This window comes from Pristiophorus japonicus, chromosome 3, assembly GCF_044704955.1.
Source record: "Pristiophorus japonicus isolate sPriJap1 chromosome 3, sPriJap1.hap1, whole genome shotgun sequence".
Taxonomy (NCBI): domain Eukaryota; kingdom Metazoa; phylum Chordata; class Chondrichthyes; family Pristiophoridae; genus Pristiophorus; species Pristiophorus japonicus.
In genome coordinates this window covers 239,524,137-239,539,913 of record NC_091979.1, presented here as the reverse complement: position 1 = coordinate 239,539,913, position 15,777 = coordinate 239,524,137, and the positions used below count along the sequence as shown (strand labels likewise).

General features: G+C 44.9%; 1 protein-coding gene across 3 annotated transcripts in view; it reads left to right on the top strand.

The window, feature by feature from the left end:
* loxl4 (lysyl oxidase-like 4) overlaps positions 1-15,777 on the top strand; it is a 169,099-nt gene that overhangs the window by 100,906 nt on the left and 52,416 nt on the right. For all 3 annotated transcript variants that reach the window (XM_070876459.1, XM_070876457.1, XM_070876460.1), the window contains exon 8: positions 12,377-12,531. In XM_070876459.1, coding sequence (XP_070732560.1) covers positions 12,377-12,531 — 155 coding nt within the window. The remainder of the gene's footprint in view (positions 1-12,376; positions 12,532-15,777) is intronic.

Below are 15,777 nucleotides of genomic sequence, written 5' to 3'. Positions count from 1 at the left end.
ACCAATATTTATCCCTCAATCAACATAACAAAAAAAACATATTATCTGGTCATTGACACAGTACTGTTTGTGGGAGCTTGCTGTGGGCACATTGGCTGCCACGTTTCCCACATTACAACAGTAGCTACACTCCAAAAATACTTCATTGTCTGTAAAGCGCTTTGGGACATCTGGTGGTCGTGAAAGGCGCTGTATACATGCTAGTCCTGTTCCTTCCTTCCTTCTATATATCCAATTCTCTTTAGAAATGTATTATTGAATCTGCTCCCACCTCCCTTTCAGGCAGTGTATTCCAGATCATAACAACTCACTACATAAAAATATGTTTCCTCGTGTTGCCTCTGGTTCTGAGACTGTGACCCCTGGTTCTGGACTCCCCAGCCCGGGGAAACATCCTCCCTGCATCTACCCTGTCAAGCCCTGTAAGAATGTTGTATGTTTCAATGAGATCACCTCTCAATCTTATAAACTCTAGAAAATATAGGCCAAGTCGACTCAACCTTTCCTCATCGGACAATCTCTCCCATCCCAGGAATCATTGATACCACACCATCTGCAATCACCCTTTAATGGAATCTAACCCAATCGGGAGAGCCGATGGACTTTAGTCGGATTATAAAAGACACTGAGTTGTAAACCTGAACTCGTTGTTCCGATCACTGCCGTTCCTGGTTAGGGCGGAGATCTCTGTGGTTATTTTAAAGACTGCTTGTTGAAAGTATGTAAAAACCTTGCCTGCGATCTCCACAAGCTTCAGGTTTCAAAAGCAAATAACATGTTGGGTTTCCTGAGAATAACCTCCATGTTGTGGCAAGAAGTATTCAAATAATAGTCGGTTCTGATGGTACCATGGATTGAAAGAAAGAAAAGACAGAATTGGATTTATATAGCGCCTTTCACGACCACTGGCCATCTCAAAGTACTTTTCGAGTGTAGTCACTGTTGTAATGTAGGATTGTTGACAATGGAAGCTTGGTAGGAATTAACGGTTAGAGGAGAATATTATTTCTATATCAATTATTTATGCATAATGCTTGCTTCATGTAAAACACTTTTGAGGATTTATTTTTTCTTAGCTTTTCTGCCCGGAGGTGTTGGGGTGGGGTACGGTTTTCCTGGTGCTGGAAGTCCTTAGGTACCTCATCTATACAGGGAGGCCATTTTCCACTTGTGAGCCTTAACATAAGAACATAAGAACATAAGAAATAGAAGCAGGAGTAGGCCATTCGTCCCCTCGAGCCTGCTCCGCCATTTAATACGATCATGGCTGATCCGATCATGGACTCAGGTCCACTTCCCTGCCCGCTCCCCATAACCTCTTATTCCCTTATCGGTTAAGAAACTGTCTATCCCTGTCTTAAATTTATTCAATAACTCTGAGGCAGCAAATTCTACAGATCCACAATCCTCTGAGAGAAGAAATTTCTCATCTCAGTTTTAAAAGGGCGGCCCCTTATTCTAAGATTATGCCCCCTAATTCTAGTCTCCCCCATCAGTGGAAACATCCTCTCTGCATCCACCTTGTCGAGCCCCCTCATAATCTTATACGTTTCAATGGGATCACCTCTCATTCATTAAAATCTCTGTCCTCACCCATGTTCCTTCTCGTACGGTCACCGACCACAGAATCTGAACCCAAGTCTCATTGCCAAGGCCATGGGGCTGATTGCACCATCTTCAATACTGCCCTGGCTGGGATGAACTAACTCAACGCAGGGTCTAATCTGGGGCTTTCTCGGCCTATGTGGTTCGGTACCAGACCCCACAATGCACTTGGCTACTGAGTTGCCATGGGGAAAGAAAACATTTGCGATATCATGACAAAAGGGGCTCAGGAACAAGAGCAGGGTGATTCAGCCCGCCAAAGGTGCTCCGCCATTTTAACTTGCCATGGCAGCTTTATCCTTTTAATCCCAATTTCTCCATATCCCATCATGGCCATACTTCCCATTTATGTAGCTGTTGCCCTCAGTTAAGAAAGAACTTGCATTTATATAGCACCCTTGGACATTTACAGTCAATGAGGTACTTTTGATGTGCAGTCACAGTTGTGAGTAGGAAACGCAACAATCAATTTGCACACAGCAAGCTCCCACAGACAGCAATCATGGTCAGATAATCTGATGTCGGTTGAGGGATAAATATTGACCCGGGACCCCGGGGAGAACGCATCCTGCTTTTCTTCAAAATAGGATTATTTATGTCCATCTGAGAGGGCAGACAGGGCTTCGGTTTAACATCTCATCCATAAGACGGCAACTCCAACAGTGTAGCGCTCCCTCAGCACTGCACTGGGAGTGTCAGAGTGTAGATTTTATGCTCAGGTCTCTGGGATGGGGCTTGGACCCACGATCTTCTCATACAGAGGCTCAACTGCTGCTCACTGAAGCATGGCTGGCCTCTGTGACTTCTGGGGAAATTCTTTGTGTGAAGAAGATTTTCCTTGAATCGCAGGGTAAATTCACCGGATTCCCTGGCCCACGCTCCCTCCGAGTGTGTCGCACTGCACTCGAGCTTCAGAATATCTCTAACAGAATATTTTTTAAATGGGGAGAAACTTTTAAATGTTGGTGTTCAAAGAGATTTGTGTGACCTGGTGCAAGAAACACAGAAAGCTAGCATGCAGGTACAGCAAGCGATAAGGAAGGCAAATGGTATGTTGTCCTTTATTGCAAGGGGGTTGGAGTATAAAAGTAAGGAAGTCTTGCTACAATTGTACAGGGCCTTGGCGAGACCACACCTGGAGTACTGTGCACAGTTTGGGTCTCCTTATCTAAGGAAGGATATACTTGCCTTGGAGGCGGTGCAGTGAAGGTTCACTCGATTGATTCCTGGGATGAGAGGGCTGTCTTATGAAGAGAGATTGTGTAGAATGGGCCTGTACTCTCTGGAGTTTAGAAGAATGAGAGGTGATCTCATTGAAACATACAAGATTCTGAAGGGGGATTGACAGGGTAGATGCTGAGAGGTTGTTTCCCCCTGGCTGGAGAGTCTAGAACTAGGGGGCACAGTCTCAGGATAAGGGATCGGCCATTTAAGACAGAGATGAGGAGGAATTTCTTCACTCAGAGAGTTGTGAATCTTTGGAATTCTCTGCCCCAGAGGGCTGTGGATGCTGAGACTCTGAGTATATTCAAGGCTGAGATCGATAAATTTTTGGAGTCAAGGGGAATCAAGGGATCGGGCGGGAAAGTGTAGTTGAGGTCGATGATCAGCCATGACCTTATTGAATGGCGGAGCAGGTTCGAGGGGCCTAGGGCCTACCCCTGCTCCTATTTCGTATGTTCTTGTGGCCTACAAGAGGCACACTTGCGGAGAAGATTTTCAAAGGATGACAGTTACCTGGGAATGGTTTCTGGGCTATAATCCAATGTAAAGATAAATCACCAAGAACTTGGCAGCGAAGTCCTTATTCTGCTTTTATACTTGACTTTCATCCTGAATTGCCTGCAGTGCGAACGAACATGTAAACCTAACCGCACTGGCACCAAATGCAGTGATTCAACGAGTACCCTTTGTTTCTTGTCTTGCCTCATCACCATGTTGTTTTGCTTCCTTAAGATTCTCAATCAAAGTTCTCCCAAATTATGATGGGATTTGTATTATATCAAGATTTTTAATAAAACATTGGTGCAGTAGGTTAGACACGGACCTCTCACCTCAAATCGTCCTTGGAACATCAGCTGTGGCTCAGTGGGCAGCACACTCGCCTCTGAGTCAGAAGGTTGTGGGTTTAAGTCCCAGGGACTTGAGTACAAAAATCTAGGCTGATATGCCAGTGCTGAGGGAGTGCTGTACTGTCGGAGGTGCCGTCTTTTGGATGAGACGTTAAACCGAGGCCCCATTTGCTCTCTCAGGTGGATGTAAAAGATCCCATGGCACAATTTTGAAGAAGAGCAGAGGAGTTTCCCCGATATCCTGGTCAATATTTATCCCTCGATCAACATAACAAAAAACAGATTATCTGGTCGTTATCACATTGCTGTTTGTGGGAGCTTGCTGTGCGCAAATTGGCTGCCGCGTTTCCTACATTACAACAGTGACCACATTTCAAAAAGTGCTATTTCAAAAGTTCAAAATTGGCTGTGAGGCGCTTTGGGACGTCCGGTGCTCGTGAAAAGCGCTTTAGAAATAGAAGTCTTTATATAACTACAAGTCTTTCTAGGTTCTGGGACCTGGGTTCAAACTGAAAGTTTTTTCTCCCCGCTGACTGAGTTACAGACCATGGTTATTGAATTGAAAGAGTGATCCAATCTCACTTATTTTGTGTGGCCTTTACTTTTCTTTGTGAAATGTCATTCTACAGGTCTCACTGTGTTTAAAAAAAAGACCTTGCTAATACGGAGAGTGGACCTACTAATCTTCAGGGGCTACTGTGGTCCCTTTTGGAATGCTGGTTTCAATTAAATGCTCACAGATGTCCTATCATGGACTGATCAAGTATGGTCAGATCATAGAATGATGCAGCACAGACAGAGGCCATTCAGCCCATCTTTAGTAGAGCTAGCCAATTAGTCCCACTCCCCCGTAGCCCTGTAATATTTCCCCTTTCAAGAATATATCCAATTCCCTTTTGAAAGTTACGATTGAATCTGCTTTCACCGTCACTTTCAGGCAGTGCAATCCAGATCATAACACTCCAAAGTCTCCTCATAGAGCCAGAGTTACTACAGCACAGAAGGAGGCCATTCAGCCCATCGAGTCCATGTCGGCTCTCTGTAGAGCAATCCAGTCAGCCCCATTCCCCCGCTCTATCCCTGTAGCCCTGCAAGTTTATTTCCCTCAAGTGCCTATCCAATATCCTTTTGAAATCATTGATCGTCTCCGCTTCCACCAACCCTCGTCGGCAGCGAGTTCCAGGTCACTATCACTCGCTGTGTAACAAAGTTCTTCCTCACATTCCCCTTAAAACCTTAAATCTGTGTCCCCTAGTCCTTGTACCATCAGCTAATGGAAACAGCCTTTCTCTGTCTACCTTATCCAAACCAGTCATAATCGTGTACACCTCTATCAAATCTCCTCTCAACCTCCTTTGCTCCAAGAAGAACAAGCCCAGCTTCTCCAACCTAACCTTGTAGCTAAAATCCCTCATCCCTACAACCATTCTGGTAAATCTCCTCTGCACCCTCTCAAGGACCTTCACATCCTTCCTATGGTGTGGTGACCAGAACTGGACACAATACTCTAGTTGTGGCCTAACCAGAGATTAAAGGTTCAGCAGAACTTCTCGGTTTTTGTACTCTATACCTCTATTTATGAAGTCCAAGATCCCATATGCTTTGCTAACTACTCTCTCAATATGTCCTGCCACCTTCAAAGATCTATGTACATGAACCTCCAGATCCCTCTGTCCTTGCACACTCTTTAGAACTGTGCCATTAAGTCCAAATTGCCTCTCCCTATCTCTTCTGCCAAAATGCATCACCTACACCTCTCTGTATTAAATTCCATATGCCACTTGTCTGCCCATTCTGCCAGCCTATCTATGTCCTGTTGCAGTCGATTGGAATCATCCTCACTGTTTGCCACACCTCCGAGTTTGGCACCATCGGCAAATTTTGAAATTTTACTCTGTATTCCAATATCCAAGTCATTTATATATATCAAAAAAAGCCGTGGTCCCAGCACTGACCCCTGGGCAATATTACTGCCCACCATCCTCCAGTCTGAAACACAACCATTCACCACGACTCGCTGTTTTCTGTCCTTGATGCACTTTCTTATCCAAGCTGACACTCACCCTCCCATTCCATGTGCCTCAATTTTGTCAGCCTGCCTTTTATGTGGTACTTCGTCAAATGCTTTCTTAAAATCCAGATAGATATCCATCTGCTCATGATCACTGGTGAACGTCAGCATAAAGCTTCCACCTTTCCAAGAATTGGCAATGTGGCCCAACAGCTCATCACTTAGAAAGAAAACAGTTTAGTTGAAAGCTGTAATCTATATTGGGTTAATTAGAACCTTTCCAAATTAAATGGCTGCGCGTGCCCTTTAAGTATAATGTTTGTTTATTGGACAGCATTCCATCAAGTCTCATAATTGCGGTGATAATGGCTGGCATTGCTAGGTTACGTGCCTGTCAGTGTACTTTTTATGTTGCTATGTCAAGGCCCAGCATCTGGTGTCAGGATTTATCTGAGGTTAGGTTTATATACGTGTGCAGTTATTCAATAGTTGCGTTGCAATTTTTAAGATCCTGACTATATTATCTTAGAATCATTTACCGAACGGAGGGAGGCCATTTTGGCCCATTGTGACTACGCCGGCCGACAAAGAGCTATCCAGCCTAATCCCACTTTCCAGCTCTTGGTCCGTAGCCCTGCAGGTTACAGCACTTCTAGCGCACATCCAAGTACTTTTTAAATGCAGTGAGGGTTTATGCCTCTACCGCCCTTTCACACAGTGAATTCCAGACCCCCAGCACCCTGTGGGTGAAAAAAAATTCCATTCAAATCCCCTCTAAACAACTACTTTAAACCTATACCCCCTGGTTGTTGACGCCTCTGCTAAGGGAAATAGGTCCTTCCTATCCGCTCTATCTTGGCCCCTCATAACTTTATACACCTTAATAAGGTCTCCCCTCAGCCTCCTCTGTTACAAAGAAAACAGACCCAGTCTATCCAGTCTTTCCTCATAGCCAAAATTCTCCAGTCCAGGCAACATCCTCGTAAATCTTTGTACCCTCGCTAGTACAATCATATCTTTCCTGTAATGTGATGACAAGAACTGCATGCAGTACTCCAGCTATGGCCTAACTAGTGTTCCCTGCTCTTGTATTCTATGCCTCGGCCAATAAAGGCAAGGATTCCACATGGCACATTATGAGTATTTTATAGACACCCCCCTTACTTCAGTAAGTTTAAATGATTCTTATCCGTTTTGAGTATGAACGTTTAAAGACAGTCCCTTAACAATCAGTATTCGCCAATGTTTCAGATAGGTGATGGCAGAGGTTCAGAACAGAAACACCAGGCAGGCTGCAAAATGTAAGCTAGTAGAGGCTGTTGAATGCTACTTTATGTGAAGTTGTGAAGGCGGCGGGGAGGGAAGGTGGGGATTGTTGACACAGCAACAACGGAAGAGCAGGGAAAGAGGGCGAAAATAATAAACTTTTCTTTGAATAACAAAAATCTTAGAAGGCAACGTTGGAACTAACTGGAGCAGTTCTGAGTGTCTAGGGGAAGGCAGTAATTAAAACTGAGAGATCAAACGGTTGGAGGCTATTCCACATTAATCACTGATGGTCTCCTAATGAACTCATCTTCTGTTGTGTATCAAGGGACAAAAATTTGTAGCAACTCTTGTCTGCGAGTTAAATTAACATCAAGTATTGCGCATCTGGGCAAACCAGCATTCCTCCCCAGTGATTCATTCTGACCGGTAAACCACAAGTCTCTTCCGTAATCCATAACCTCTATTCCTGAGCATTTGCTTTTTCGCTCTTCTATGGCAAAAGCACGTCTCCAGTAGACTGGTCACAAAGGTGCAGAAACATGCAAAAGCATTGGTGTACAGAGGGAAACTTTTAATTTTTTTACCACCTCCTCTAATCTCCAGTCTCACTTGAGTTTTGTTAATTATGTGCCTGTGTCCCTCTAATCGCACTCTAATTAATCTGCTTACATCTGAATTACGCACAACTCTCACTGTGTGATAGACTTGGAGTCACGTCTTCGTATTTTTCCAGTGACAACATGCTCAGTGGGAGCCTCTCAAAGAACCAGTGGATAATTGTACTGTCTGATGTGGTGCTGAGTCATAATGCTCAGACAGGTCTCCGGCTCAACTCCCAGTTTCCGCTGAAAAGACTTGCATTTATATATTTAAGAACATAAGAAATAGGAGCAGGAATGGCCACTTGGCCCCTCGAGCCTGCTCCGCTATTTAATACGATCATGGCTGATCTGATCTTGGCCTCAACTCCACTTCCCTGCCCGTACCCCATAACCCTTCACTCCATTTCTGCCGAACAGGTCCACACCGGCGTTTATGCTCCACGTGAGCCTCCGCCCACCTTACCTCAGTTCACCCTATCACCAGACCCTTCTATTCCTTTCCCCCTCATGTAGTTTCCCTTTATTTGCATCCATGATCAGCAATTGTAACGTGTGGAAAAGAGCTTGTGATATGGAGGAAGGGGAGAAAATAGCTAGTGTTTTTAGTTCAGCGATCTACCTCCAGGCGATGTTTTGAAAAATGGAAAAAAGACTTGCATTTAGTGAAGGAAATCCTTACCCAGGCTGGGCCTATATGTGACTCCAGACCCACAGCACTGTGGTTGACTCTTAACTGCTCTCCGAAATGGTCCAGCAAGTCACTCAGTAGCACATTTCACGACCACCGGACGTCCCAAAGCGCTTTACAACCAATGAAGTACTTTTGGAGTGTAGTCGCTGTTGTAATGTGACAAACGTGGCAAACAGTTTATGCACAGCAAGCTCCCACAAACAGCAATGTGACAATGACCAGATAATCTGCTTTTGTTCTTTGATTGAGGGATAAATATTGGCCAGGACACTGGGGAAAACTGCTCTTCTTCGCAATAGTGCCATGGGATCTTTTACATCCACCTGAGAGAGCAGACGGGGCCTCGGTTTAACATCTCATCCGAAAGACAGTACCTCCGACAGTGCAGCGCTCCTTCAGCACTGCACTGGGAGTACAAGCTTGGATTTATATGCTCAAGTCCCTGGAGTGGGACTTGAACCTTGAAACCTCTGACTCACAGGCAAGAGTGCTACCCACTGAGTCACAGCTGACAACTGGGATGGTATCATAGTCGTTATGTTACTGGGTTAGTAATCCAGAGGCTTGGAATAATTATATAGGGACGTGCGTTCAAATCCCAACACGGCAGCTGGGGAATTTAAATTCAATTAATTAAATAAATAAATAATCTGGAATTAAAAAGCTAGTGTCAGTAGTGGTGACCATGAAACTACTGGATGGTTGTAAAAACCCATCTGGTTCATTAATGTCCTTCATGAAGGAAATCTGCCATCCTTACCTTGTCTGGCCTATATGTGACTCCAGGCCCACAGCTTGACTCTTAATTGCCCTCTGAAATGGCTCAGCGAGCCTATCAGTTGTATAAGGTGGCTCACCACCACCTTCTCAAGGGCAATTAGGGAAGGGCAATAAATGCTGGCCTTGTCAGTGACACCCACATCCCATAAGAACATAAGGAGCAGGAGTAGGCTGATCATGGACTCAGCTCCACTTCCCTGCCCGCTCCCCATAACTCTTTATTCCCTTATCACTCAAAAATCTGTCTCTCTCCACCATAAATATATTTAATGACCCAGCCTCCACAGCTCTCTGGGGCAGAGAATTCCACAGATTTACAACCCTCTGAGAGAAGAAATTCCTCCTCATCTCAGTTTTAAATGGGCAGCCCATTATTCTGAGATTATGCCCCCTAGTTTTCATTTCCCCTATGAGTGGAAATACCTCTCTGCATCCACCTTGTCGAGCCCCCTCATTATCTTATAAGTTTCAATAAGATCACCTTTCATCCTTCTGAATTCCAATGAGTACAGGCCCAACCTACTCAACCTTTCCTCATGTCGACCCCCTCATCTCCAGAATCAACCTAATGAACCTTCTCTAAACAGTCTCCAATGCAAGTATATCCTTCCTTAAATACGGAGACCAAAACTGTACGCAGTACTCCAGGTGTGGCCTCACCAAGACCTTGTACAGTTGTAGCACGATTTCCCTGCTTTTATACTCTATCCCCCAATGAAAAAATAAAAATCTTTATAGAATGAATCATAATTTCCTTGGGGAGGGAAGCCCTTCATATTCGCTTTGGGAAAAATAAATCGGCCCAGGAACCGCCCAATTTTCCTACTGTCTGGAGAAATTCAAGGCTCTAATGAAAGGGAAGCTGTTCATGGATTCCAAGCCCTCTCTATAGGTCATCAGCTTCACAATAGCCCAGTTCTTGGTCGCTTTCCAAGACGTTGGGCGGAGATTATATATAAAAATATCAGCAACCAGTATGAGACTGAAGATATTTGCATTTATATCCTGTAGTCATTCTTAACAAGGTAAGGGAGAGTGGTGAGCGCAACATTTCCATCAATTACTGTGTGGAGTAAGTGTATTAAATAAATATTTCCCCCCTGCAGGCTGTTGATTCTGGTTTTCCTTGGTATAACTTGGCTTATTCCTTATGACAGAATAAAGTCAGAGAGGCCATTGCGTTGATTTTTAATCTTGCACACTACAAAATAACAACCTAGTTGACTGATAGTTTAATAGCCTAAAGCTCTGGAATCCCCTCCCTAAACTTCTCTGCTTCTCTCCCTCCACTTTCAGAAGTTCCTTAAAACCTACCTCTGTGACCAAGCTTCCTGTCCTAATATCTCCTTATGTGGCTCGGTGTCAAATCTTTGCTTGGAACAATTTAACTCCTGTTGCTGTTGACAATCGCTGCCTCGGAATCAATGATCCTTGTAAGCTGCGCGGCCATGCAGCGCTCCAGCGAACCCACGCTGCCGGCTTGCCGGTTTTTCGGTACAGAAACCGTACACGTGCGATATTTTGAATGGCCCGCACGCACCTTAAAGGGGCCGCGCAGGGCCAAATAAATTTAGGAGGAACATTGCTCCTACTCATTGCTCCTAATCTAGTATCAGCCAATGGCTCAGTGGGTAGCACACTTGCCTCAGAGATTAGAAGGTTGTGGGTTCCAGTCCCACTCCAGGGACTTAAGCATAAAAATCTAGGCTGACACTTGCAGTGCTGAGGGAGCACTGCACTGTTGGAGGTGCTGTCTTTTGGATGAGATGTCTGCTCTCTTGGGTGGACATAAAATATCCTGCGGCACTATTTCGAAGAAGAGCAGGAGAGTTATCCCCAGTGTCCTAGGGCCAATATTTATCCCTCAATAAACATAACAAAACCAGAATATCTGGTCATGATCACATTGCTGTTTGTGGGAGCTTGCTTGTGTGCAAGTTGGCATTACCCACATTACAACAGTGACTAAACTCTGAAAGTACTTCATTGGCTGTAAAGCGCTCTGAGGCGTCTCGGTGGTTGTGAAAGGCGCTATCGAAATGCAAGTCTTTCTTTCCTGGACTCCTGCTGCAAAAAGTGACTCCCTCCACCTTTAGGCTATCTAAATTTGAAGGCAGGTGGAATTGATGGAGTGGAGTGTCTCAGACTGCGTCAAATCGATGAAACTACTGTGTTTTTTAAATGCTGACTGTGTCGGGGAATGAGCTTACCCAACTGTGCAGGTGCAAATTAGAATGCACGCCCGGAGGGAGACAGCTGAATTGTCAGCGTCTTTCAAAGAGTAGTCTGAGGAAGGCCGAGGGTTTTCCGTTGGTACAGACATATCCGTTTACTTTGGCCAAGGTACACACAGATACCTGGAGACATCTTCTAGTTGTAAAGATAATTGCCATTTGATTATCTTTGTTTATTGGTACGAGGGAGAGACTTTTCTGCGTGTACATATCGTGAATCACAGCTGCTCGGACCAGTCTGCTGACATCCGAAGACTTTTTGCCATTACAAGTATGAGAAGTGAGGGAGGGGTGAGGGGGTGTGTTGTGTAGCAGCTTAACTCAATTGATATCACCCTAGGCTTTGAGACCTTTGATGTTTGTGAGCTCAACTTCCACTCCGGGGCTTGAGCACTTAGTCAGAAGTGTCAGCCTAGATTGAGAGTAGGAGGCTCACCCATCAGTTGAAAGATAAACTGAGTCAGCCTCTACAGATGCATGCTGTTTGAAGAAGAGCAGGCTGGTCTTCCGATCAAGATTCCAAAAAAGAAAGACTTGCATTTCTATAGCGCCTTTCATGACCTCAGGACGTCCCAAAGTGCTTTACAGCCAATTAAGTACTTTTTGGAGTGTAGTCACGGTTGTAATGTGGGAAACGCGGCAAGCTCCCACAAACACCAATTATGAGAATGACCCGATAATCTGTTTTGGTGACGTTGATTGAGGGATAAATATTGGCCGCAGGACACTGGGGATAACTCCCCTGCTCTTCCTCGACCTCAACCAACACATAAAAAATAAACAGATAAGAAAAACAGATAAGCAAGTTGTTCGTCTTATTGTTGTTCCTGTTTTATACCTCGCCTGATCTTTATTTCCATTGACACCTAAAGAAATAAAAATTGGGGAGATGTAAAACGGGCAGCCCATGAGTAAATTGGGCCTCTACTCTCTGGAGTTTAGAAGAATGCGAGGTGATCTCATTGAAACATACAAGATTTTAAAGGGGATTAACAGTGTAGATGCTGAGAGGTTGTTTCCCCCTGGCTGGAGAGTCTAGATCGAAGGGTCACAGTCTCAGGATAAGGGGTCGGCCATTCACTGGATTCTTAGCCCGTTGTGACTTGTTGCAGGTGTTGGCCCCATCCATATGAATGAAGTAGCGTGCAGCGGCTTTGAGAAGTCCGTCACTGACTGCAGCTTCCAGGAGGCGACTGACACAAACTGCAAACACGAAGAGGATGCGGCGGTCCGATGCAATATTCCACACATGGGATTTAAGAATAAGGTAAGGGACGGTTTTCAGATTTCAGTTAGTGTACTGTAAACATAGAAACATAGAAATTTACAACGCATAAGGAGGCCATTCCGGCCCATCGTGTCCACACCGGCCGACAAAGAGCCACACGGCCCTTGGTCAGCAGCGCTAAAGGTTACATATAAACCTATGAACAATGACGGAAAGGCAAAGAGCACCCAACCCAAACCTGTCTGCCTCACACAACTGTGACACCCCTTATACTAAAACATTCTACACTCCACCCCAACCGGAGCCATGTGATCTCCTGGGAGAAGCAAAAACCAGAGAAAGACCCAGGCCAATTTAGGGAGAAAAAATCTGGGAAAATTCCTCTCCGACCCATCCAGGCGATCGAAACTAGTCCAGGAGATCACCCTGGCCGTATTCTATTCCCTGCAGTACTTACCATTATATCTGTTCCGTCCAACAAAAGGTCATCCAGTCCAATCCCAATTACCAGCTCTAGGTCCGTAACCCTGTAGGTTACTGCACTTTAAGTGCCCATCCAACCATCTCTTAAAAGTGGTGAGGGTTTCTGCATCCGCCACTCTTTCAGGCAGCGAGTTCCAGATCTCCACAACCCTTTGCGTAAAGAAGCCCCCCCTCAAATCCCCTCTAAACCTTTCACCAACCACCTTAAAACTATGCCCCCTCATAATAGACCCCTCCACCAAATAGATCCTTACTATCCACTATGTCCAGGCCCCTCAATGAGGTCTCGTCTCAACCTCCTCTGTTCCAATGAGAACAAACCCAGCCTATCCAATCTATCCTCATAATTAAGATTCTCCATTCTAGGCAGCATCCTAGTAAATCTCCTCTGCACTCTCTCCAGTACAATCATGTCCTTCCTATAATATGGCGACTAGAATTGCACGCAATACTCCAGCAGTGGCCTAACCAAAGTATTATACAATTTAAGCATAACCTCCCTGCTCTTATATTCTATGCCTCGGCCAATAAAAGCAAGCATTCCATATGCCTTCTTAATCACCTTATCCACCTGGCCTGCTAATTTTAGGGACAAGCACTCCAAGGTCCCTTTGTTCATCTACACTATTAAGTGGCCTACCGCTTAATGTGTATACCCTTTCCTTATTAGCCCTTCCAAAGTGCATCACCTTACACTTCTCTGAATTAAATTCCATTTGCCACTGCTCTGCCCACCTGACCAGTAGATTGATATCCTCCTGCAGCCCATGACTTTCCTCTTCGTTATCAACCACACAGCCAATTTTAGTGTCATCTGCAAACTTCTTAATCATACTCCCTATATTCAAATCCAAACCATTGATATATACCACAAAAAGTAAGTGTCCCAGTAATGAGCTCCACGGAACCCCACTGGAAACATCCTTCCAGTCATAAAAACATCCATCAATCATTACCCTTTGCTTCCTATCTCCAAGCCAATTTTGGATCCAGCTTGACACTTTGCTCTGTATCCCATGGGCTTTAACCTTCATGACCAGTCTACCATGTGGGACCTTATCAAAAGCTTTGCTAAAGTCCATATATACTACATTATACGCACTACGCTCAGTGACCCTCTTGGTGAGCTCCTCAAAAAATTCAATCAGGTTAGTCAGATACGATTGTCTCTTAACAAATCCATGCTGACTGTCCCTAATTAATCCTTGCCTTTCCAAATGCAGATTTATCCTGTCTTTCAGGATTTCTTCCAATAATTTTCCCACCACTGAAGTTAGGCTGACAGGCCTGTAATTACTCGGCCTATCCCTTTCTCCCTTCTTAAACAAGGGCACTACTTTAGCAGTCCTCCAATCCTCCGGCACCATGCCCAGATCCAAAGAGGACTGGAAAATGATGGTCAAGGCCTCTGCTATTTCCTGTTTTGCTTCGCTCAACAGCCTGGGGTGCATTTCATCCGGGCCTGGAGACTTAGCTACTTTCAAAACTGCTAAACCCCTTAATACGTCCTCTTTCACTATATTTATTTCATCCAGAATATCACACTCCCCCTCGATAGGAGTATCTGCAATGCCCCTTTCCTTTGTGAAGACAGATGCAAAGTATTTGTTAAGAATCCTCCCAACATCTTCTGCCTCCACACAAAGATTACCCTCATGGTCTCTAATAGGCCTTACCCTTTCTTTAGTTACCCTCTTACTCTTTATGGCCGCAAGTTTCCACATGATTTGCTCCTGATTTTTAGGAGCAACTGGTGTAGAATAGAATATCTTAGAAATCGGAATTCTCCACATTTAGTTTCCTCCAGTTCTAGTCAGGTAGAACAGTTTCACTTTGGAACAGAATTTTCTTTTCAAAAGGGGGCGTGTCCGGCCACTGACGCCTGATTTCAAAGTTTCGTGAGTGAAAACATACTCCAAACTAACTTAGAATGGAGTAAGTGAAGATTTTTGTACGCTTGAAAAAACCTTGTCTACACTTTAAAAAATCAGGCGCAGGTTACAAATTAGGCGTCGGGAACGAGCTGGGGGGGGGGGGGGAGGGGGGGAAGGGAAGTCATTAAATTCTACAATCAATCCTTAGTTATACTTATACAAATATTATACAAATAAATCCAACCTGAATAAAAATTTATAAGCAAAGAAAAGATTAAATAAACCATGTTCCTACCTGTGTGAAAGTGCGTCAGGCAGGCCTTTCAGGCAGCGGTGTGGCGTCAGTGTCTTGACGGCAGGCAGCAAGCAGCCTTCGAGCTGAGCTGCGGTGCTTGAGGCAGGCCTTCATTCCCTGCGAAGATGCAGCACCCGGATGGACTTGAGGCCATTCGGCCATGGGATTGCAGCGGCGTCAGTGGCTGGTCGGGAGCCGAAGAATGAACACAGGACACACGCAGCTGCAGATTTTAAATTCTTTAGGCCGTTTGGCCACGCTTATGGGGCGGCGTCAGTGGCTCGAAGACAGCCGAAGAATCAGGAGCGGACGTGAGGCCATTCGGCCATGGGATTGCAGCGGCGTCAGTGGCTGGTCGGGAGCCGAAGAAAGAACAGCAGCAGCCTTCGAGCTGTGAGGGGGACTGACTGAGGCCATTTGGACAGGGAGAGGCAACCACATCGACATCTTTATATTTAAATTTGCAGAATGAGTGCACCACATATTATGCAATGGTTTGCTTCCTCCTGGAAGAAATTCTTTGTTCTTGGTGGACATTGATCCATTGCAAAGTTGAATTGGCACTTTTATTTCTCCAAACACACAGTCCTTAATTTGCAGGCATCGGTTCTGCAAGTTTAGCAGTGAAAAGCT